At 39.1% G+C, this 25,268-nt stretch overlaps 3 protein-coding genes across 4 annotated transcripts in view; 2 read left to right on the top strand and 1 right to left on the bottom strand.

Annotated features, from left to right (window-relative positions):
* The first annotated feature begins 78 nt into the window (after nucleotides 1-78).
* pxmp4 (peroxisomal membrane protein 4) lies at nucleotides 79-4,587 on the top strand. The gene is made up of 4 exons (XM_074673933.1): nucleotides 79-278; nucleotides 492-554; nucleotides 3,362-3,560; nucleotides 3,637-4,587. The coding sequence occupies exons 1-4, from the start codon at nucleotides 166-168 to the stop codon at nucleotides 3,907-3,909; spliced, it is 648 nt and encodes a 215-aa protein (XP_074530034.1). The 5' UTR covers nucleotides 79-165; the 3' UTR covers nucleotides 3,910-4,587.
* Nucleotides 4,588-10,669: 6,082 nt separating this feature from the next.
* On the top strand, nucleotides 10,670-16,905 carry tgm5l (transglutaminase 5, like). The gene is made up of 14 exons (XM_074668847.1): nucleotides 10,670-10,676; nucleotides 10,816-10,998; nucleotides 11,075-11,308; nucleotides 11,434-11,552; nucleotides 12,504-12,632; nucleotides 12,997-13,174; nucleotides 13,388-13,523; nucleotides 13,728-13,831; nucleotides 13,918-14,157; nucleotides 14,261-14,323; nucleotides 14,414-14,623; nucleotides 14,716-14,873; nucleotides 15,834-15,970; nucleotides 16,620-16,905. The coding sequence occupies exons 1-14, from the start codon at nucleotides 10,670-10,672 to the stop codon at nucleotides 16,771-16,773; spliced, it is 2,052 nt and encodes a 683-aa protein (XP_074524948.1). The 3' UTR covers nucleotides 16,774-16,905.
* A 2,947-nt stretch (nucleotides 16,906-19,852) lies between these two features.
* Nucleotides 19,853-25,268, bottom strand: part of eya2 (EYA transcriptional coactivator and phosphatase 2) — a 31,939-nt gene continuing 26,523 nt past the window's right edge. For both annotated transcript variants that reach the window (XM_074678730.1, XM_074678719.1), the window contains exons 11-16: nucleotides 23,671-23,729; nucleotides 22,771-22,931; nucleotides 21,322-21,436; nucleotides 21,114-21,235; nucleotides 20,928-21,028; nucleotides 19,853-20,839 (exon numbers count right to left, since the gene is read on the bottom strand). In XM_074678730.1, the coding sequence (XP_074534831.1) occupies nucleotides 20,759-20,839; nucleotides 20,928-21,028; nucleotides 21,114-21,235; nucleotides 21,322-21,436; nucleotides 22,771-22,931; nucleotides 23,671-23,729 (639 nt within the window). In that variant the 3' untranslated portion in view covers nucleotides 19,853-20,758. The remainder of the gene's footprint in view (nucleotides 20,840-20,927; nucleotides 21,029-21,113; nucleotides 21,236-21,321; nucleotides 21,437-22,770; nucleotides 22,932-23,670; nucleotides 23,730-25,268) is intronic.

Below are 25,268 nucleotides of genomic sequence, written 5' to 3'. Positions count from 1 at the left end.
TTAACAGACACGCTTGGTTCTTTCCTGAACTTCTTGTACTTGGCATTTCATTCACATGGGAACAAAAGCAACAATGTTGCGCTACGGCGCCATTTCACTGTGACACTCTAACTTGGGAATGTGTGTGCAACATGATTTAGTGTCCTGTCTGCTCTATTGAAAGTCATGGCAGGTCCCGATCTACTAAAAACTCTTCTGTATACAGTAAATAACTTACTACAGCAGGAGAAATACAAGGCGGCTCTAGCAGTACTGAAGGGGTTCAGAAACGGCGCAGTGTGAGTAAAAAAAATCTTTTAAAGAAAGAAGTTAGCGGCTTATGCTACAATGTATGCTAATATGACTTTTCCTTATCAGCTGTGAGTTAATTTTATTGTCAGCTTCAGGCTTATTTAAATGTGCAAACTTATCTAAAACTGCAGATAAAGTTTATTTTTATCCATGTTGTACTGCCAGTTGTGTTTTGACATCACTGTTTGTGCATTTCTTAGATATGGAGTCAAAATTAGAGCACCTCATGCCCTGGTGATGACATTTCTGTTCAGGAGTGGCAGGTAAGAACCAGAGCTCTAATAAAGTTTTATGATGCTTTATCATGCTACTAAACAGAAGCCTAAAGCAAACATTAATCAATATAGTGATAAGAACAGGCTCTGTCACTTATTATATCCAGAGCTTAAAGGTGCAGTGTGCAGTTTTAGAGACTGTGGAAGAACAGACTTGGTATAAGTGGAAAACAATGTAAGCATGTTAAAATTAGTGTAAAATCAACTCCATATTTAAACCTTTTTGTTTTTGTTAATGAAGAATGGGACTTTATTTATTATTCCTACATAGGAGCAGGACCACAGAAGCTGCCTTCTAACCTCACCATCTCTAATAGACACAGGGGAAGTTTGCAACAGTTTTAGGATGAAATGTATAAGTATTGTTGCGTTTCGGGCTCTTGTTTTCATAGAAACATCTTTTTAGCTGACCTAAAATGCAGACTCTTGGGAACGGCCACCAGAGTGAAACCCTGATGTCATGCTCTGCTTTGTTCATGGGAATACAACAGTACCGTTATTACGATCATCACCGACTACCATGTTGTGTTTGTGCTGCTCAATCTGCTGAATCTGCTGACTGTCTTTCAACAAAATGTGCATCTGTTGTGCCACTTCTGCAATTTGCATTTTCCAATATGTAAGATGATCAACACAACTGTACTTCAGTGGTGATCTACCTAAAGTGGTTTCTGGACAAGACAGTTATAGCGCTAACTACAGGCCTGATATGCTTACTACAGTCTTTTCAGCCCCTTAGTGCTTCCATGTAAACACAGAATTTTTTTCCTCTTGTTGCAGTTTGGGGTTAAATGTTATCATGTAAACGAGGCTACGATTGGAAGCTCATAAAACATCACACCCTTCAAGTGCTGTGGGGGTAAACAACTGCTAGCTACAATGCCGAAGCGTGGTAATGTGTCCTTCTGCGTAAATAATCTCAACTAAAAAACAAAAAAATGAGAAAAAAAAAAACCAAAACTAGTGCAAAGTTTCATTTGCAAGAATAAAAGCACACATCTGAGTAAAACAACTGTGTTTGCAGCTGTCCAACAGGAAGATGAGTGGTCGCTTGTTCTATATTCAGCAGATCCAAACAGTGTATAATATTTTTTCCATGAGTAAAATCAAAAGATGTCAAAATTGAATGTAATATTTTCTCTTACTTGGTGATTTAACCAGGTAGTAAATGTTATGTGTGGGTTTTGTTAGTTGGATTATTTGTCCAGTATATTCTAATTTATAGACAACAATCTGATCTTATATTGTGCAGTTTTGTCATTCTTTTTTAATCATCAGCAGTATATCATTGAAGGGTATCACAACGGCGCCGATCCAGCCCCTCAAAGCTGGATTGGGTATGGGTGGGACAGGATCGGTCCAAACTTGCCACTAAGGCTAAACTATGATTAAGTCTACAGGGTGTAAAATTTTACAATCAAGTAGTCATTTCTGTGAATTCTAAACAATTTTTTTAACCAAACTGCTGTTAAACATTTAAACACATAGTTTAAATGAATATTAACTTCAGTAATTTCATATATACTCATTTTTGTCTTTTACTCAAACCATGTCCAGTCTTATCCCACAGTAGAGCATGCAGGTTATTATTTAACACTTGTATTGGGTCAGTATCGGTCGATACCCAAAGACTAGGTATCGGTATCAAGTCCAGAAAAGTTGGATTGGTGCATCCCACTAATTAATGTGTCAGAGTTTCAAACCTATGTGTTTGCATTAGGGCAGACAGGAGTAAAGGGCCACGTCTCCAGTGACGCAACACCGACTGTATCTATGTCACAAACTGACAAAACTATTTACATGCGCAATTTTATGTTTAGGGAGAGGCCGGTCTGTTGGAGCCTGACATGTAACAATGACCCAAAATGTAACAATAAACTGAAATGTATTTAAAAAAAAATCATAGTAAACCCAAAGTTGTAACAAATTGTTACATTTTGGGTAAAATGTCAGTTAGTTTTGCGGACATTATCAACCAATTGTTACATTTTGGGGTTTAATTACATTTTTTATTACACTTTAGGTCATTGTTACATATTTGGCCTAAACACAGCCTATCTAAGCTTGTTTAAAGATGAAAAAGAGGAGTGATCAATGTAGTGCTCTTCAAAATATGAACTTAAGCAATGGCGGATCATACCTCGGAGGCCACTGTCATTTCACCTACAGGAGGATGGCATGGAAGCGTTTCAGTCTAGATATTGCTAAATATTTACATTTCCACACATTTTACCTTTAACGTTTTATCTTGTGGTCTCAAGATAGGAGCACTGATTTTCCTGGGATAACAAGTTAGTAGTAGCCCCCATTATCTTGAAAAAAAAAAAGTTTATTACCCATAATTATCTGGTCTTAAGAAATAAGGCAAATACATAAGGGCTAAACAACTGCAGTTCCTTGAGGCTGTCTCAAGAAGTCAGGAATACTGATGTTTCAGTTCCCATTTTACAGTAGTACACTGCACAAAAAGAACTTTCTCGTCCTTCTGCAAACAGTAGTGCTACAAGTTTTGCATACCTAAGAGTAATTAAGGGTGTGGCAGTTGAGACAGACAGGTTGGGCTCACTGTAGCTGTATGGCGGCTAAAGGCCTGACCAAAAGTTAGGCTGAGTCAGCATATTTAACAGTCATTGTCATTGTTTGACTTTGTGACTGCTCTTTAGTAACTGATGAGTAACATCACTGAGACTACATCCATGTTTAATACAGTCTGTGCTTCTCACATAATGTTGACTTACTGTTAGACTATTCCCCATCCTCTTGTTGTCTTAAAATGGTTTTGTTTAATTTCGTAGTTTGAAGGACAAGCTCAGAGCTATCTTGAAGGCCACATACACCCACTCTCGCAACCTGGCGTACTTTGTCTTCACGTACAAAGGGCTTCAAGCTGTGCAGGAGAAGCTTCAGGGGAAGACACTGCAGTCTCACTCCTTCCTGGCTGCATGTATTGGAGGATGGTTGGTGTTTGGAGATAACAACAACATCAATAGTCAGGTATGATGGGCTCGTTATGAATCTCAAACTGTCTTTGCTAGGGTTGTGTTCACTGAGACTCCTTTCTTTTCTCTAGATCAACATGTACCTGCTGTCCAGGATCCTTTTCGCGCTCTCCCGCCTGGCTGTAGAGAAAGGATTCATCCCTCAGCCTAAACACGACCCGTTCCCACTCTTTGCCACTCTTGTGTGGGGCATTGTGTTGTGGCTGTTTGAATACTACCCACACACTCTCCAGCCGTCTCTGCAGTCCTCAATGAACTACCTCTACCATGACAGCAACGTGTGGCACGACATCACAGACTTTCTTATTTATAACAAGCCACGGACTGCTGCTGCTCCAAAGTGAAGCTTTACTCCTTTTCAGATCGGACCAGCTCTCTGCAACACAAGAATGCATTATTACTATTTTTTAATAATTATTCCAATATTAAATGTTGCCTTATTAATAGAATTCACTTTTAACTTTGATGTTTTGGGTTAAAGTTTGAGTCATTGCTTATTCAGGATGACTTTATGTAGCTGTGAAATTCTAAGTATCACTGTCTGTGTTGAGTATGGTTTTGAGTGATTGTATATTTGACTTTGATTTCCAGGAGTATGTTGCCAAATACAACAGGACAGGAAAGAAGAAATCCAAAAACATGCTGAAATGCTGTTACCTCTTGTGAACTTGCTGTTACTCAGACACAAAGGTATCTTTATCAGCAGCATCACCGTCCACTGACCGGGTGTAGAGCATTAGCACTTCTTCAGGCTCCTTCTTTGTGATTCAAAATGAATTAAAAAGTCAAAACATGACTATTCTAAATGATGGCAGCTGTTTTATTATTATTAATTTGTTGATGTTTATGTGCAGTGTCACTGGGTGTCTTTCTAGAAACAACCATGTTGTATAACAACCTGGGTGAAACATGAGGCTGTTGTTTAAGTTCAGCTTTCCTCATGTGCGTCATTCCTAAAATAAAAAGGGATTCCCTCCTAACCCAAAGAATCCTGCGCCTGCACAGGAAATACTGGATGTGCTCGCTAAAGTTGTTGTGAAATCGGAAAAGTTGTGTTTGTTTTAACGCCGCAGGTGTGCCTTTATTATATAAATCCAAATGAGGGATTAATGAAATCCTCTCTCAGTCAGGCGAGTTGTTTTAATCATCTTTTTGCTGATCAGATATGCAAACTGAGGAAAGCTGCAGTTATGTCACCTGATTCCTACGGTTGTATTCACCACTGGATTGATGCTCAGGTTTTAGATTCAGAAATTTGGAGCGTTAGATACTGACTCAATAGATTTGTTAAAAAGTTTTTTTTTTTTTTTTTTAATTGAAGTTTTTTTTTTTTTTTTTTTAAATTTCAGCTGCTTTCTGCTTCTACAGGGCTAAAATTAAATAGGTAGTGAGGGTTTTTTAGTCTACGTTATCATAGAAATGCGTACGCATCTTGACAGCAGTAGCAACGTTTAGGCAAACGCGCCAATTCAACGCTCCAAGTGCCCGGATGTTTGTGTCACCCTATTTAATTAGACGAGTTAGCGTTTTTTTAAACAGTAAATTAAACCTGATATCAGAAAAAAATAAAAATGAAACAAAAGTACGGTTGTTCTGTGGTCAATTTTTTAGAAACGATACTATTCAACAGTGGAAACGTCTGTCCAGTTTTTAACCGTCACAGAGCAAACGGTGTCTCGGAGTTATTATCGACCATGCTAACTGGTGACGCTCAGCCCACAGAATCAGTGGTTAACGGCCGAGAGTCACCAGTTAATAGGGTCTCACCTTACACTGAAACACCAGCGACGTCTGCGGGTAAATAATTAACTCTAGACGTAGTTTTCTGGTTCTTTTATCATGAACTGGGTCTCAAACTCAGCAGTATGTGTGCTTTTTTTTTGGTCTGGGCGGGTTTCTGATTTATTGACACAAGTTTACGTCCTGTTCTGTCACAGTCTGGTAAGTGTCCACGGATAGCTAATGCAGTCATGAGCATCGAATGACAGTTGTGTGTTTAGATTGCACTCTGGATACACGCTGTAAACGTCTGTCCACCTCATATATGTCCACTTGCTGATCTATTCTATCCACTCACTGCTATTTCACAAACCTCCGTCCAAGTGATGATATTTAGTTGAGAATGCGTTTTTTCGGTGGCTAACTCCTCCTCGTCAGTTGACAAACCATACTCCGCAGTGCTTCTGCACCCAAGTTGCTTGATAAACAAATAATCCATCTATACATTTTCATGTAGCATTTTTCAAAAAAAGACGAACATCAAATCACCTATGCACAGAATTTTCACACAAACAAAAGCAGGATCAAACCATATAGCCTAGCGGATGGTCTGAGTAAAATATAGAATAAAGAGTTCAGAAATGTTAAAGGTGGTAGGAAGAGGATGTGTCTGTGAATCTGGAAATAAATTATATTTTAACAGGAAGCCAGCCATGTAAACAGTGATTAGAGCAGGTATAAAAAAAGCGATGAAAGTGGTCTGAGCAGGTGAAGAAAAAATGTGTATTGAGATCTTAAGGTCTGAAAAAGAGAGCATTGATGTGATTGTACGAATATAAGCTGTAGGAAATAAGACTCCACAAGTTAAGTAATACAATAGTAAATGGTCGATCATTGGTCAAAAATGATACTTTGTTTTTTGGCAGGGTGTTGGTTGAAATGGGCTTAAAACAACTGTGAAATAGTGGTAGTAACAGTGTCTGGTGCTATTAACAGTTTTTCAGTATTTCTGATTTCACAATGTATAAAGTAAGACAGCAGGAAAAAAAAGATTATCAGATTAAAAATTCTTCAGAAACTCTCTCCAATGCTTTAGCAGAAACAAAATGCAAGTGTTATATTATTTTCTTTAAGTCTGTAGCTTTGATCATGAAGTTTGAACTGTGACCCAGTGATGCAGCAACAGAGCACACATGAGGCAACCGCCGCTGTGGACACACAAACTCAATATTCATTCTTAAAAAATGCTGCCCACCCACACACACCTTCCACTGCCAGATGAAAAAGCCCCACCTCATACATATCATTTGTGCAATTAAGCTTTTTTCTCTTCATGGCAGGTTTCAGCATCAGATGATATAGTCATTAACTTAACTTTGACTCCCATGCCTCCAATCTTGGTAAAATGCATTCCACAATAAAACAAACTATTTACAGTTCTATTTCATCATTTAAAAATACATTCAAAATTTTTTTTTAAGCTTTATTGAAGTAGATAATCAAGAAGTGCTTAATGTTTGCTGTTTTCCACATTTATTTTGTTTCCACAAGACCTCTGAGCCGACTGAGCCAGGATAGCGACAGGATCAGTGGCGGCAGAATTATTCAGGAAACATAGCATGTTGACAAAGGTAGAATAATTTTCTACCAATCAGCTAAATGAACTTTCTTAAAGTTTATGGTCTGTTAATGGGTTGTCCCATTAGTGTATTCCTTTTGCAAGAAGGACGTTGGTCTCTGTCTCTGCTAATTTGAGGGCGGCTGGAGGATGTGATTATCGTGCTCCATCTTGCCGGCAACGTGACCTACAAATGATATCAACCTGACACTTAATTTTTACAACATAATTATTTTCACTGGTATTCCTGGCTTCGATATTTAGGTGCAGCTTCACACGTGTACTCCTGCTTGCCCCAGAAAAAAAATGTGTCTTGGCAGTTGGCTAAAGGGCGTAGTCCTGTTTGTGTTGATGCTTCATAAAATGCCCAAACTTTGAGGTAATATGACCTTTATTTTTTAAATTTGATTGACCTGAAAAAAGGGACTGACCTACATCTTCTAAAATACTGGTAAAATTTAAAGAAGGAAAAATTAAACAGACAGAAACATTGCAGTAAAGGCACAAGCTACAAAAATCGTCCAATGCACCAACACAAAAAAGACCTGTGAATAAAATGGTGAAGAATGAGACAAAACAAAAGTGCTCCAGGTTTATAGAGGCACTCGAGGCAGGTTATAACAACAGTGGGGGAGGCTGAGGAAGGAAAGACAATATTTTCAAGTTTAATTAAGAAATTGATTTTTGTAATGTGAGCTAACTGTACAAAAGTAACTGCATTTACATGAAGCTCTAGCTAGCGATGACCTCTAGTAACCATGCATCTAGCATTCACAAATTTTTTTCTTTGCATTTTCTGTTTCTGGATTTGAATGCTTTAGGTTCTTGCAGCTTGTTTTGGCATTTTGAAGCACCCTCTTTCTCTCCCTTACCAAGACTTTGTGACCTGTAGAAATACATATCAACCGGAAAAAAAGAGATTTTTTTCTCCCCGAAAGATGCTAACTTCTGCACATCTGGCCTGGATAAAAAGAAACAAAACAAAAAACTGTGCCTCAAAGCGCCTTAGTTAGGTATTAAAGAGTTGCCACAAGTATTAACCAGCTCATAGTTTTGGAAGCGCAATTTACCTGATGACTCAGTTTGTTCAAATCGTGCCAATAACGTGACCAAAATGTTTCCACCTGCAGACTTGTGGGAACAACCTCTGCTGAATGAGTTCTACTGAAATTTGACGGCACATGGTGTGAGAAAAAAAAAAGATTAGAGTAAAAGTTGGTAAATAATAATTGACGGACACATGTTTTCAGCTGTACTTTGCTTTCTGTCACTTAAATGGTTGTAATACTTCTGTTAGATCTTATACTGAATACACTGATAATGTCCCTTTGCAAGTGAATTTTCCACATTTCTTCTGATGATCAATCAAATTTATCATCTGTCTAAGTGCGTCAATTTCAAAGTAACAGGCAGACGTCAGAAAGTTGTGTGTGGTGTGGGTTTTTACTGCACGTGTAATTGTTGCCTCACTGAATCTGTGCCTTGCCAATAACATGACATCCATTTTTTATTCAGGAGATGTAGAGGAGATTAAAATAGATCAAAAGTTCCTCACAGAAGCTAAGACAGTGTTAATGTTGATGATTGTTTGTGCGGAAGTGGTGTTTTCAACTGAAAATGTTCATCCTGCTTTCTTTCTACAGTCGGACAAAAGACTCATGGTGAGTCTTGCTTGAGGAAATGTAAACAGAGGTTGTTTCTGCTGGCTAATGGTCTATGATTTGCGCTAGACATAAGTTTAATGCCTGACAGCTTTGATGACAACCTCTTTTGTGCTGATTATACTGCCCCCTGTGGACTAAGTGGAAATACAGAGACAGAGATTAGTATTTATTACATTAATCACTAATTTGTTTCCCCTTAATTTCTTGTAGAAATATCACACTCAATACATGCTTCATTCAAATAGCAAGTACAGTTAAAACATCTCATTCTAGGATATTACCCATGATGAGTAAAATGTGGTGGCCAGTGCACCCAGGTTAATTACGTGACTAGGTTCTTAAAACAAGAAAAAAGTTCCCTCCCTGCATCAACCGCTTCTTTTTACTCAATGCAAGGTGTCACCATCTGAGACCTCAGGTAAGATGGTGTGATATTAATCATTGAATTATTGGATAAAGGTAAGAAAGGCAATGGCCTGAGTAAGAAATGTAAAATGGGTGATTAAAATAGATAGTCAAAAGTTTTTGGACACAAACTTTTTTTAGGTCACTCCCCACTGGCAGGAGGCTGCAGCCCATCAGAAGAAAAACCTCATGCTACAAAAACAGTTTCTTTCCATCTGCAGTTGGTCTCATCAACAAGGCCCATGACCCCCACTGACCCACCCTCCAGTGACACTTGTCATTTACATTATACACGACTGCCTATTTGCATTGTCATGCCCAACTCCCACTTAAATACGTTTATCTCATCACCTCATGGTTTACTTTTTTTTTTAAACATATTTTGTCTTTCACTTTTGCATGCAAACCCTTTGCTTTTTAATATTCTTAATATATTTCTATTTATTTATTTATTTATTTTAACTTTTTCACTGACAGACCAAGAAAAATCCCTTGTAATATAAAATTACTTGGCATAAATCTACACTCGATACATGCTGCATTCAAATAGCAACTTCAGTTAAAACATCTCATTCTAAGATATTATGCGCAAAGAATTAGACCTGAGTCACCTGTGATGAGTAAAAATGTGGCGGCCAGTGCACCCAGGTTAATTTTCGTGACTAGGTTCTTAAAACAAGAAAAAAGTTCACTCCCTGCATCAACTGCTTCTTTTTACTCAATGCAAGGTGTCACCATCTGAGACCTCAGGTGAGATGTTGTGATATTAATCATTGAATTGCTGGCTGAAAAGAGAAGGCTGGGGCCTGAGTATGAAAAAAAAACAAAAAGGAAAATGGGTGATCAAAAGAAGTTTGTTGAAGCCAAACGTTTTTAAAAATATTTACACCAACAGACCAAGAAAAATTTCTTTTAATGTAAAAACTACTTGGCTTAAATTTGATTCTGATAAAAATTTGTGAAACAGTTGCAACAATTTTGTGAATTTTCATCACCCAGCTTTCAGCGCAAGCCAATTTAATACTATGTAGTAAATAAACTTTAAATAGTAATGAAATTTATGTTTGGTGGATTGATTCTTTGTTGTAACAATACTTCTCGGCAAAAAATCTTATACTGTAAGAAAGCATGTTTAACTTTAAAAAGGTGCAACATTTGTAGGGAACGTGTTTGTTGAATGGGCTGCAGACTTCTGTAAAATTTTATTTTAAATTTGCCAACTCTTCTCTGTCAATACCAAACATCTTATTACATCTAGTTGTTTGGCTTTTAACTATAAAAGTGTTTGTTGGTTGGTTGTAGAAAAGAATCAAAAGGCCTCAGATGTGCTGTCTCCTGATGCTTATTTGCATGATACAAATGCTCTTGTGAGATGCCATGTCTTTGATGCATAGCTCTGCAGCATGTTGCAACAGTTCCCACCCACGATAATCTACAGTGCCTCCTATTCATATGAACTCCTGGGTGAGTCTGATTACTCATGCCAGGCCTATTTCTCTACGCATGTCCCGCAGTGAAAGAGGAGGGGTTTATATTGTGGCAGGCAATGTTTTGATACACTTTACTTGGTAACTATTCAGGAAAACCAGTTCACTTTCACACCACCACCTGCTTTCGGAGGGTGGGGCAAAAGGTTTAAATAGCGAGAGAGGGTGACAGAAGGGACACAAACGCAAAAGAAAAAAGAGGTGCGAGCAAATGGAAGGTGAGATTGTTTGCTCTTTTTTATCTCTAAACCACTTTTTGCACTGAGCTTCAAACTTGTTTCTCACAGAGTAAATTTAGGAATACATTGATTTTATTTTGTGGCAGTTTGATACATTTTTTCTCCCTTTTTTTTGCAGACTTAAATATTAAAAATGTCACCCTGGAAAAGCCTGAGAACCAGCAGAGACACAGGACAGAGGACTTCAGCAGCTCCAAGTCACTGGTGGTGCGAAGAGGGGCCCCATTTAAAATCAAGCTGCAGCTGGAGGGCCGTCCCTTCAACCCCAAAATCGACTCCATCCGGATCAGAGTTATGCTGGGTAGGTGTTCTCACTGAAAATCAAGTCTGAAAACTTGAACCACATCCACAAAACTAATCCTCTCTTTTCGCCTCAGGCCGCCTGTACGTGGTAATGCCCGTCACCTTCTCCAGAAAGGTTTCAACCACTCACTGGAAAGCCTTTATGGACCCTGAGAGCCTGGACCCTATCAACCCCTCCATCTTCATCTCCTCTCCTGCCTCTGCCTCGGTGGGCTGCTACAGATTCCAGCTGTATTTGTATACGCAGGGCAAGCAGAGGAAACGTGTGCTTGGAAGATTCGTCCTGCTCTGCAATCCTTGGTGTCAAGGTGAGAAAAAGAAAACCCCAACGTAAATATTTTTGTGACAGCTTCTTTAAGTCCTTTAAAACTGCATGGACAGGAGTTAAGTAAGTAAGTGAAGATGAACTGAATGTGAGGTGTGATTCTTCCAGACGACACGGTGTACATTCCCTTCGAAGACCAGAGAGAGGAGTACATCCAGAACGACTCAGGGCTGCTGTTCATGGGGACGGCCAAGACCCTTGTGGCAAGACCGTGGTCCTTTGATCAGGTAAGATCAGATGGTTTTTGAAAACATTTTCTCAACTATTTTAAATCATCAGAAAAAATCATCAGAAAAAAAAAACCACATGAGCCCCCGTTTATCAGCCATCCAAAGGCACCTACAACTATTCAATAAATGAAAATTAAATCAGACGGATAGGTGGAAATCAATTTGAATTCGGCCTCACATTAGACCCCATTTGTTCAGCCTTGACTGTTTTGTTTTTGTATTGAACTGTATGTCATTTTGAAAGTTCTGTTGGTTTTAAACATTAAAAACATTAAAAACTTAAAACATTAAAAACTTAAAACATTTAGTGTCCTGAAGGAGCTTCAGGCCAAACCAGCAGCCCCCCAGAAACTTTTACAAAACACAGATTTGAATTGATTTAACTTGATTTTGGAGTTTGTTTGATGCTACCAAAATTATGAGGATAAGTTCATCAAAAGCTTTTACACTTTGCTGTGAAACCTTGAAATGGACCTATGTGCTTAGTTGCTATGAGGTAAAATTTTGATCCATGAAGATGTTTACTTTTACAACTATGATTGTTTCCTTGAGTACTCAAACACTTAAAACTGTGGAATAGTTCAAAAAGGGTTAAACCAAAATGAAAGGCACTTGACTTTCATGGTTTAACGTAGGAATAAACAGCAGACAGTAGTAAATAAAGTAAGTAAGAAAAAAAAAGTAAGAAAAAAAAAGCTACAAAAGTAAATAAATAAATTGGGACATTTGAGCTCAAAGTAAGGAAAATGTAAAAACCAAAGTGTTGGGGAAAAAAACATCCTAAATAAAGGGGGAACTGCCCAAAAAAATCTTAAAATGTATCTAAAATATCACAAGATGGTCACCTAAGGTTAAACTTAGAGGGTATTAAGTAAGTTTAGTAAGTAAGTTACGCAAACATCATGATTTAGCCTGGGCTTTCTTTTATTCCTCTCTGTCTTTGTGCAGTTTGAGCCTGGTGTTCTGGAGACATGCCTGAATCTGCTCCAAGTCAGCCCTCAGCACCAAAGGAACAGAAGGAGGGATTACCTGAACCGAAATAACCCGGTTTACATCAGCCGGGTCGTGTCAGCCATGGTGAGTATACACAAAAACAAAATGTGTGATATAATATGAACTTGAAGACTACATGGATCCTTTTCTTTCTGTGTTTTTGTTTACTCTTTTTGGAAACATGAGCATCACTCCTGAGAATCAAAACATGCCGCAGCTTGAAATGAGCAGCTTGTTCTGCACATTGAAAAGATAAAAACACACCTTCTGCAGGTTTCTGGCGTACACTATCATGTTATGATCACTGTTATTATTACAGATTCAAAGGAAGTAACAATTAAGCTGTCAAAGTCAATCAGAATCATCAGAGCGTGAATGCTGTGCCCGAGCCTGTTTTATAAGACAAGGGAACTCAAAGATGACATTTACCCTCTTCTGTTGCCTTCAGATCAACTGTGAAGATGACCGTGGTGTGCTGAAAGGGAACTGGTCAGGTGACTTCAAAGAGGGGGTGAACCCGTCCTCGTGGACTGGAAGTGGAGACATCCTGAAGCAGTGGGCTGAGTCTGGTTATAGCCCAGTCAAGTACGGACAGTGCTGGGTGTTTGCTGCTGTCATGTGCACAGGTGATTAAACATTGTTACCTAACTCCGTCATACATCAATTAAAAAGTCTGAATCAGAGACTCTGACTTTGGTACATTCTGGTCCTGATGCTTGACGTAATGCGTGCTGTCTTATCACTACTGATCACATCAAGGTTTATTTTTTCCATGACACAATGTTCTGACACTTTCATCAGCTTGTTAACACTGTCTGTCTTTGATCTGCATATTTCAGTCATGAGAGTTCTTGGCATTCCCTGCCGTGTTGTCACAAACTTCAACTCGGCCCATGACACAAATGACAACCTGGTGATTGAGGAGTTCTACTCTGAGAATGGGAAGAAGCTGAACCGGAGCAAAGACAGCATCTGGTGAGAACTCTTTTCAAGTCTGAATCATTCTTTGTCATAAATATATTTATGAGGATATCTGAAAATTTTAGATTTTTTAAAATAGATTGAATTTAATTTAAATTAATTTTATTTTATTTTATTTTATTTTATTTTATTTTATTTCATTTTGATTACCTTTTGAGGCTGGTTTTTGTGGTTTCTGATTTTGTCTCTCTGTAACAGGAACTTCCATGTCTGGGTGGAGTGCTGGATGACCCGTCGAGATCTTGGATCAGAAATGGATGGATGGCAGGTTCTAGACCCGACCCCCCAGGAGAGGAGTGGAGGTGTGTGAGAAAACACTCAGCATTCATCTTTGTGCTCGTTACCAAGACAGAAGTCTAAAATTTTCTCCTCTTTTATTTGTCTAAAGGAGTGTTCTGCTGCGGCCCGGCTCCGGTCAAAGCCATCAAAGAGCGCTGTATCGACCTGGTGTACGACGTCCCGTTTGTCTACGCTGAGGTGAACGCTGACATCCACATGATTGTCCTGAGCGGGGAGCGGGTGCTCAGCTTCAGCAAAGACACTGAACGGGTGGGATCCTTCATCTGTACCAAAGCTGTGGGCTACCCAAGACACCAGAACATCACAGGGGACTACAAATACATCAAAAGTAGGAGCCAAAAACAGTCATACACCCATTTATGAGATTCTTTGTATATTTAAGAAGTGGAAGCAGAACTGACCTTTTAATGACTTTGGTTTTCATAATTCAGGTCCAACATCAACAATTTCATCAAGGGCTTCCACAGTTTCTGATGATTCAACTCTGAACAGAGGTAATCTAAGATTCCAGAAACAGAAATAAAACTTTTCAGCTTTTAGGGAAAACAAACTGAATCTCATGTATCTTCATGTTTTCTCTGCAGGCTCATCCAGGAGCGTGTTTGTCGCCCTGAACCTGGAGAAACCTCCCGTTGCAGGTGAGCCCATCCGCTTTGCAGTGAGAGTCATCAACAAGCAGAGGATCCCCAAAAAGATGAAGGTGCACATGAACGCTCAGGCTAAAGAATACTTCAACAGCCCATCAGATACCTTCTGGGAAAACCACGGTGTCATAACACTGGCCCCCATGGAAGGTACACACCCTTCACACTCATTCACAGTCTCACATTTCAACTCTTGTATCAGTACAGCGAGTAACATTTTTTCCTCCTTTTGCGCTCTGCAGACACAATCCTCCATGATCAGATCTTACCGGCTAAGTATGAAGACGTGGTGGGAGATGACCTGATAAACCTGGCTGTAGTTTTGGAGGACCTGGGCAGTCAGGAGCGAGTCCTGGCCTCAGAGGAGTTCAACATCGCTAGTCCGCAGCTGAACATACAGGTAGGTTAAAAAACAAAAAGCTTCAGATGATTACTCACTCAAATTTGGTAATCCCTTTTGTCTTTAGATCATTAAGATCAAGGCATCAAACATTTGACTTTAAATAGCTAATCTCAGATAAAAGACAATCCCTTCGATCCAGCTGTAAAAATCTATCACGCAACTTTTAAGCAACACAGATGTCTCTCTGAAATGATTCAAAAGATCAGCCTCATTGAAAGCTCATGTGAGGAGTTTTTGCTTGGTTTAAAAAAGAAGAAGAAACTAATGACCCGTCAACTTTAGTCACATTTTCCATTGTAAAAATTTTGTTGAGTAGAACATTTGACTTTGAAAAGTTAGTATGAAAACTTGCACAAGTTTGTCCACCGGGGGCACCAAACCCAACACCAACAAAAAGGTTCTCAGAGGAGCGTTAATCAGACATCGAATAAGACCTAAAAAAAAACTCAAAGTTTCTCAAAGATTCAAATTATTAACAGGTTTTTGAATTCTAGGAAGCATTTAAAACATTTTTCAAAAATGTTTTATGCTTATGGGAAAGAGTATAGAAAAAGTAAATGATGCAGATCTTTAAACAACAAAAACAAAAAATACACCAGAGAAGGTACAAAAAATAAAATATAATAAAACAAACATCACAACCCACCCATGAAATGTCATACAATGTCAATTTCTGTTTGAGTTTTATTGTTTTTTATGTTTTCTTCATTGATTTTCTCAATGAAGGCTCACCCAAATAAAACCTGAGATAAGGAAAAAAAAAGGACCAGAAACTAAAATATGTCCTCATTTTATAAAAGTATAAAGATGTTAACATCCTGATGTTTCATCCAAGCTCAATAAAAGAAGATGCGTAAATGTGCATCTTCAATTTGATAGTTGAAGCAAAGCAGTAGCTTTGAGAATTGTTCAATTAATTATGTGAAAGTGTTAACTTGATCATTTTCTCTTCATCAGGTTGCAAATGAAAACTCCATCGTGCCACACAAAAAGCAAACTGCCACAGTGACCTTTACGAACCCATATTCTCACCCTGTGAGAGGAGTCCTCACTGTAGCCGGAGCCGGCCTGATCCAGGGCAAGATGCTTTTTAGGTACGTGTGTTTTGTCTTGTTTGTGTGCTATTTTAATGTTTTATATCACGTTTTAGTCAGCTGGCGCCTCTTTAATCCCTGCACACTGATAATTGCTGCACATGAAGGAGTGCCCGTGTTAGGCACATGTGTTAGGCACAGGACTGTGAGACTGCGTGAAGGAATGAGGGCTTGTTGTTCTGTTTAGGCATGTGCTAAATGTTTAGGCAGGTGTGGCTGCGAAGAGCAACAAAAATGTTGATGGTTCATGAGGGAAGGAGGCAGTAGTTAGATATAATAAGGGTGGTTACTGGAAACAAAGGGATGACCTCAATGTGTGACCTCAAAGTGTGCCAGTTTAAGACATTCGGATGGGAATTAATTTTTGCCAACAGTCATAAAGAAAGTAGGTCTTGTGGTTTCAGTTTCAAACAGACAAAAGTCAGTCAGTTTTCAACAACAGGTGCATCTATCAGTCATAGACACTTTCGGTTTTCATTTACTTTTATGAGCAGAAATGTTAGCCCGTAGTATTTATTTACCCAAACCACAGGGTTTTTTCTACAGTGTTGTATCTTTTTGCCTTGTATTGTAGTTTTTGCACTTTGCTCTGATTCCAGCTGGCTTTAAATGTGCTGTAAAGTCAACTTGTTTTTCTGTCTTTCTTCAGGATGCCCCCTCTGTGTCCAGGTGGAACCGTGGAGCAGAGCATCACCTTCACACCACGTTTGGTGGGAACGAAGATGCTGCAGGCCAACCTGTCACTGGCCAGCATGAGGACCAACATCAGAGGCTTCAAGATGGTTTCTGTCAACAGAGCTTAAACTTTGTTTTATGTTTTGTTTTTATTCTATTATTGTACTCAAGGGTTTGTATTCTTTGTCTCTGATAAATATAAAAAGTCTTTTGGTTGCAGTCAGGACATGGGAATCACCACTGCTTGCTCTAATATTATCTACTGCTGTCAATATCAATGTAAATATAACATATATATTTATTTGATTGTGTTATTTATTTTGTTTTTATGTGTTTGAGCCATATCATTGAACATTGTAACTGTATTATCTGGAAATTTTACTTGAAAACCTGCAGGAATTGATCATATGGATAATTGTGTTTTTTTGCTTTCCTGAAAAATAAAAATAAAGTTTTTAAACACTACTTGTAATGCATCTTCTGTCTGTCATATTGCAGTACTTTTTTTTGCCCCAAAGAGGGAGTCCTTCCCTTAATGTTAGTCACTTTGTCCCAGTTTGCATAAAATGACTCTCAAACCTTTTAAAGTTTATTTCTCATTGATTCACCATATCTCCTGGCCCCACATGCCTCAGGAAGAATAACATTAAAGATTGAGGAACAAACTGGTGCATCTCGTGTTGTTGACAGTTTCAGATGAGGGAGGTTACACAGTGGATGAATCTCAATGTCCCCCCTAAACCCAAGTCTCAACTGATGTTAGCTGGAAAGTGATCAAGTGCATGAGGCTGCAAGGGCTATACATGGTAGTATTAAGAATGGGACGTTGCACATTTGCCACTTCTCCTGTGACCTGTATTTGCGTATGCTTCTCTGCTTATATGAGCAGCAGGATTTTTAATTGAATAATTTTTACCTCCTCCAAGGAGGTTATGTTTTTGGGAGAGTTTGTCTGTTTATCTGTGAACAACATAACTCAAAAAGTAACCAACAGATCTTGATAAAAATTTTTGGAAATGTTAAAAATGGGACAAGGGAGGAGTGGTTAAAATTTGGAGCTGATACTGATCACCATCTGGATCCAGGAATATTTTCAAGGATTCTTAATCATTGTGAGATAGGGCCACTTTTACCATGTGTGTATATAACTCCATGATAAATGGTCAGATTGCTTTGCAAAACGATACAAGACAAGATCACCATAATTTCTGATGGATGTTAATGTACGATCCAGATCTTGACAATATTCTGGATACTAAGAGGAATGTGAAACATGTACTGGGTCATCATAATTTTCAACACTGTCAGGTAACAAATTATCGTACAAACCTGCAACTAACACCAAATTGTAGCAGACAGTCTGCCGAAAGGGAGTATAACATTAAAGTAGGACTTAAGTGTTGCGTGACAATCACAATATGCCTGGTGGAGGTCTGCGCTCTCTGAGTGCTTTTCTAAGGTCCTAACCTCCTGATTTTCATTTGATCAAGAAATAGTTGATTTTTTTACCAACTGGTTGCTATTGCTGTGCTTTTTGATTCTCGTCTTTGTCTTTGTTTAGTTTCTGTGTTACAATATTTGTTTACCCTGCTATGTCACACTGCTATGAACTGGACTTTGGGTTATTCCTTCATGCCAAATTGTGCATAAAGGGCTTAAAATGTCAGCGCAAAATTCCTCATGAACTGATTTGACAGTGGGATAGCCCTAAGCCCTCACAGACTTAGACTCATTTAACACCTTTCTTGTCTTTCTGACCACACAAAGCACTCTTCACTGTTGGTCTCATTCACACATTGAAGGTAGAGACTGTTATAGCCAAGGATCATCAGTATTGGCTAACAGTCCCCACATCACTGCCCAACAGCGGGAGCAATAGGGAGTTCAGTGGCACTTTGTTGCTGCAGGAGCTGGGATCAAACCTCTGATCTTCCAGTTGTGAAGTGATCCAAAACTGAACCACAGCCATACTGAAAACAAAACCGTTCCACTTTGAGTTTCGTTCATGAGAAAGTTGACACCACCAGTTGGTGTTCTTCGTTTTCTTTTGCATAAATGTCTGAGATCAGCCGGTTTCTGTTATGAATCATACTTACACTGAAACAGTTAAGTGTACGTTTTAAAAGGACCAATTTTATGCCTTTTTCTTTGGAATGCAGTCTTTTGTTCCCCAACCGTGACTCAGGCGTTCAAGTCCTCTTTCTGGGGAACTGTAACACTGCTGATGACTCAGGCTGAAATTACTGCAGGTACTGACCCACAAAAGTGAATGAGACCGTCCCTTGCTGGAGGGAAGACAGTAAATGAGGCAATTAACTATAAACTACTGCAGTCGTTACATTGTTGAAACTGTCAACACCAAAGACTGAGCTTAAGTTTCACATCAGACATTTTAAATGAAGAGTAATTAGACACAAAAAGTAAGGCACTTTGTATTTGGTAGATTGTTTCTTTGTTGTAAAGACACCTCTTGGTAATAAATCTTTTACTGTTGGGAAAATGGTTTGATTTATTTTAAATGGTGACACATTTGGAAGAGACATGCGTTTCTAGAAGCAGCCGCAGAGCCGAGAATGTTAGTTGTTGATGAGCTGGGTGATAAAAATAATATATATTTTTTCTTTCGAGAGTCTAATCATATCCTGACTCTACCTCCCCACATATTTTACAATCCCTGAAAAAAATACATGAGAACGGCAGCTGTCAATCATCGTTAAACCTTACATAAAGCCTCATTTTTAACCTTGTATAACTAATGAAAATGAAACTTTTCCGAAAAAAGAGGACTTGAATTCAAGACAGCCAAATGTTATCTTCAAATCACCACAACAATCGGACCTAAGCAACATTTCTACAAAGAGTATTAATTTTTTAAAGTTTGATCACAGCCCATCTGAAATGGCTGGAAAGCCGGATTTTTTAACCTATACTGCAGCCAGTCACCAGGGGGAGCAGTTTTTGTGGAGACCTCACTTAGAACCGAGCAAGCGGACGTCCATTTTTTTTACAGTCTATGGTTGTACCGATGTAAAATTTGCCAAACTTTTTCTGCCAATGCCAACACTAAAAGCTGATTTATTGACATGTAGAGGACAAAAGTGAAAGGAAATAAAGGAGCCTGCTTTGTCCAAAGGGTGAGGTCAACACAAACTTTCCCTTTTCCACAGGCCTCAAAATCAAAAAATGAAACTCGACACATTTCTCCCACAATGCAATTAATTTATTTTTATTAGTCTATTTTAACTGTCTGTCAAAAGGAATGGACAATAAAGCTTTATATACAAATCATAGCTAAGCTGACAGTCAGTGTGATCGGCACATGCACGACCAAACCAGTTCATCTATATTACAAACAGGAAACAGAACGAGGACAGAGGAGAGGTTAAAAAACAACATTTACAACCAGGAAGTAAAAGAAAGGGTTCAAGCTCTTATCATAAACCTAGTCTTTGGGAAGTTTTATGCTTGGTTCACAAACTGTTTAAGATTCACTGTGTTGTAAAAATAACCAGTAATAAATAGATCATAATTATAAAGTAAAGTTCACCAAAAGATGTATGAGGAGAAAATTGTCTTGATTCTTTATCTATTTCATTCAGGATCATTATTTTAAATCTTGCTGCTAAATTTAAATGGGTTACGTCTCACAACAAATAAAAAAGACAAGACAGAACAAACAAACTGCTATTGAGCTTCTCATCTGTGCAGCGATACAGTGCTCACTATGTTCAATAGATATCTTTTGTTCAGTGCATCACTTTTCTGCACTCATTAAAAAGTTGAGATGAACTAAAAGTTAAAGCATGAATTATTACAAAAATAAAATAGTTGCAGTTTCAAACACAGTTCCCTGGAGTTAGTCGTGAAGCTTTGGTCCTTTTGTTAACTTTGGTCTCTCAATTTTGGTCCTTTGGCTCCCAGAAATTCTAGTTATTCTGCAGCATCTCTCAGAAATCCTCCCCGCTCCTTCAGCTGTGGTGTAAAAAATGTCCTCCTCCAAAGAGCCGTACTGTATCTGAATCAGTCTCTCCCTCTGCAGTTAAACCGACAACCTGCACCCAGGAGCTTCACATGACTTTGGTTGGTAGAGCAAACAGTGACGTCTGCCGCCCTCTAGAGGTAGTCCAGCTCCAGTGCATGGCTCAGAGCCTCCAGATCTGCCCGACAGGAAACCCTCCAGAACGGCATGTTCTTCTGAGGACGCAGAAAGAAAAATAAAATCAGATACCGTTTCAACGCAAGACGTGAAAACCCAATCATTAATTATCAGATTGAGTTTTACCTTTTTGGCCACTGACTCCTCCTCGGCTCCGTCGCCTATCACCACATACACCGCTCTCCGACCAAACCTCTGAGAGATTCGCTCAAAACAGCTCTCCTTTCCTGTGAAAATAAGAGAAACTTAAGTTCAAAACACCAAAATATAACTAAAAAAAGCTTTGATAAACAGAAAGCAGATTTTTCCTACCTGTCTTGGTGGCGCTGTAAATGTTCTCTATGGGGAAAGCTGAGCCCAGGCCGTACAGTAACACCTTGGAGAGCGCTGGGATGAGCTGAGTGGTGGTTACCAACACATTCACACAGTTCGGCCTGGAACAGAACAATAACACCTCATTAAACTCTGATAAACTGTGACGACTTCAGCTTTAAATCAAGAGGTAGAAGGGTAAACTAACCTGGAGTTGATGAGAGCCAGAGCTTTAAGAGCCTGAGTCAGCCACAGGTCAGTCAGGACCTCCATCTCTCTCCTCAGCTGTAACCACTCCTCTCGCTTTGGGCTGCCCAGCAAACCTGCACACAACAGAGAGAGCAACAAGTTTTAGGGTCGGATTTTAAATCAACATGAAGCCTTATGGATCGAACACACAAATCAAATCTGCTAAGACCATATTTTTAAGGCAACACTGCCCATTAACTTGGTTGGACAATCCTTACTCCTCTTCAGACTCAAACCTTACACACAGTTTCAGCTGAGTGTAAAGAGGCAGCTGTAATCTAGATAAGAACGTTTGACCCAACAACCTGGATAGAAATAAAAACACAGCTCCTGCTTTTTTTTTACCTTTTATTATTCTACTTATTTACTTATAATCAATGAATCATCGACCACCACTGTCTAAACAGTCTTAAATGAAGCGGGTCTTTTCTGTGGGATGCTTAAAGTTTTGCCTACAAAATGCACATCTGATGCACAAATCTGAAAAAAATGCACTTTTGTCCAGCAGCTTTTATGAGTTCAGCACAAAAATGATCAAAACTACGAGTGAAATCGACAAAGTCAAAAATACTAAAACATGGCTTAGCAGTGGGTGAATATTTGAAGAATAGCAGAAATTTATTTAGTTTTTGGTCTTAATCTACATGATCTCTCTGTGATCATTAGAACAAATGGACTTTGTTTCATAACTTCAATAAAAGTGAAAATTGCACAACTCATTTTACAGTAATATCTCCATAAGATGTGTTGCAGCATCCATGTGAATTGGCTAGTATTACTTCATTCATAAAAGAAAAAAAGAAGTAGGAAATTTAAACCCCAAGATTTTAGATGTGGTCAGAAAGATTTAAAACTCAGCCATCAAATCCTGCAACCAGGCAAAACCACCTCCAATTTAAGGGCACACACACCATCAGAAAACATGAACACAGTGTCAGCGTCTTGAGATAAGTTTGAGCTAATTGGTGCTTTAAAGATAAATTATGATTGTTTGATGGGGTAAATGTGAATATTTGTATCACATAATGTAATTGTGTAACTAAATTTTTCTTGTTTGATAATGACACTCCATCAATTCATGCATCTTGTTTATCACAAACATGATAATTTAGCTCAAACTTTATTCAAACAACTTTCTGCCTTGAATACTAAACCTTAAATGTGGCTCCAGCAACAAGATTAACTCATTCCTGCTAATGAAGACAAATAAAAGTAGGAAATCTTGGCATTTAAAAAGCTTCAGCCTGGTTATGTTTGACATATTTTAGCTGCAATATGCACGTTTTTGAAAAAAAATACTGTTATTATTCCAAGAACATCTCAGGGCAAAGGAAGCAGTTGAGAAGTTTCGGGCGTCAGTACGCAGCGGTTTGACGTGAAATAAGAAACCTGAAATGCGCATTGTTACCTCCGACATTATTCTTGTACGTGTTGTAGATCTCCTTGACTCTGCGGTATCTGAAAGCCAGTTTCCTCATCCAGTCCACCCCTCCGTGGACCCCTGACCCCAGGCACAGAGAGCCGGCCCCCGCTGGGCTCTGGAAGCCGTCCGAGCCGAAGTTGTAAGTGCTGCAGGATCACAATACAGGAAAGAGTCAGGATGTATATCATGAAGACATAAAACTGCATTCTTCCAGAGCACCTCGTGGTATCATCTGTGTTTCAGAGAGGACGCTCGAAGAATACCTCAAACTACAGTCATGGATACGTCTGTTGCTCTAGGAAATGAGTCAAACTGTTCGGGTTTGGACAAGAAGGCTTTGCTTCGAGCATTCAGCGGGTTTAGGGAGATTTGCCAGAGGTACCACAAAAATTTCATGGACAAGAAACCCTTTAAAAGTGAAAAACGTAGACAGTGACTTTGAGCGGTGAATGAAGCTTTGTCAGTAAGAAATCATGCAGTGTATACACTCAGAGAGGCATGGATAAATATATAAAAAAGGGCCTAGTTTAATAAAATAAATACTTCAAAACAGGCTGGCTCGTTTTCAAATCCCTCCTAAAAGTAACCTAAAGAGCTTCAACCAGTGTACGCATTAATAAAACGTCTGGTTCGAGGGAGACAGAGGGAGTGAAAAAGAGAAGTTCTGATGGGAAATGAAAGCGTCGGGTAATCCTGCGACATATTATACTGCTGTGGAAGCGGGCGGAAATAAAAGACATGCACATGCTTGCATGCATGAACAGAAACCCACACACTCCTCGTCTCTCTTCCCCCCGTGTGTTAAAAAACTCAGAGGGCAAGTCTGGTTCACAAGCTGCAGCACAAACTGTCTCCGAGGAGAGAGTGACACAGGAGGAGCTTTACCTCAGGTCCTGTCCATTGTCGTCTGACGCCACGTCATCAATATGAACCTGGTCACATTCCTGGGAGAAGAAAAGAAGAGAGAGGGGATATATGAAGAGATCGATTTCAGAGCGGAGCGCTGTACAGACAAGTTTTTACTGCAGGAGTGAGAGCAGCTACAGAAGTTACAAAATGGCCTGAGTATGAACGAGGAAATGGGAAATCAGGTGTTGGGACATGGGGACAGTGAGGCGCCACAGATACAGGACAGTCAACATCGCTGTGAGGCTGAAGTTTAACCACAAAGTAAATTTCAGTGGAGTAAATCTGCATTTTTTATTGTGGCTCTGACATTTTGGTTATGAGGAAAAAAACTCTGAATAAAGGACTATTGTTTGTGACAAGCACAACTGTCTGCATGCTGCTCCTCTTTACTGGACTTAAATGCAACAAGCCGCAGGGATTAAAACCTCACAAGTTTGAATATGCGGCTACGACGAAAACACCTTCAGCAATACCCCGTCAAACCAGAAATTCACAAACAAATATTGGACTTTAAGACTGAAGAAATACATTTTCCTCTCCCCTCCGAGCTTCAAACCTTCACAAACATCTCTCTTTCAGACACACAACCATGCTTCAGGAAAACCAGACAGTTGGTATAACTTAAAGTTTGTCACGCGCTGACCCAAGACAGACAGGGTGTCCTATCACCTTTCAGTCGTCCTGAGCCAGATGGAGACGCTACCTCATCTCCCCTCCGTCTCCACATAACTCAAATCTCAGGGGCTTTAACCCAACTCCCACTCAGGTGCCATCCGCCCCCACAGAGCTGCTACAGCTGACCGGACGATACATACAGGACAAAACTTTCAGCTCTCTTCATCGAAGGCTGGAGTATCTTAGAAAACTAAGCTGTGCAATCATTAACCAATAGGAAGACTTCATAAAGAGCTGAAAAATAAGTAAAACTAAATCAAAAGAACACCTTTTTTTATTTTCTTTACCCAGGATACTCTTTGAGGAAAGGACAGTCTTTTAACTTGTACAACTACTGTGGTCCACTGGCAGCTCTGGGTTGTGTTTTGGGACTTTAGAGCTGTATCTCTGTGTAATGGTACAAGATTTTTTTTTTGTCTGTGGGATTAAAAAGAAAAGCTACAACTAAAAAGAGAAAAAACAGCTTCAGAAGTTCTTCGACGCCATGAAGAATTAGTAACATAATCTGATCGAAACCCCTGAAGCGTACAGTAAACAAGCTCTCTTTTCCTCAATAAGCCAATAAAGACTCTAAATCCATCGTAAGAGACAGAGAAGAAACGGTCCGAATGAAATAAAGCCGAGCAGAGACGGCCTCTGTTTCTCTTGTCAGGTTAAGTCTGGCAGCAGCGTTGGTTTTCTGCTGATTTAGTTTGTTAGTGTTTTTTTTCCAAGACCAGAGAAAAACGATACAGTTGTTGGATCTTATGTTTTTGGCATCTTTTCGGAGGTGACAACCAAATCTTTATTTCATTTCTTAAGTAGAAGAAAGACACTGAACTCGAGCAGTATCTAAAGATGATCCCGAAGCCTAGTATTCACTTATTATTACAGAAAGAAATTTTAAGTGAGTTTGCAAT

This window comes from Halichoeres trimaculatus, unplaced genomic scaffold, assembly GCF_033239565.1.
Source record: "Halichoeres trimaculatus isolate MK-OKI-2021-1 unplaced genomic scaffold, fHalTri1.1 fHalTri1_scaffold_1, whole genome shotgun sequence".
Lineage (NCBI taxonomy): Eukaryota > Metazoa > Chordata > Actinopteri > Labriformes > Labridae > Halichoeres > Halichoeres trimaculatus.
Note: the sequence above shows the minus strand (reverse complement) of the source record. Positions and strands in the feature narration are given on the sequence as shown.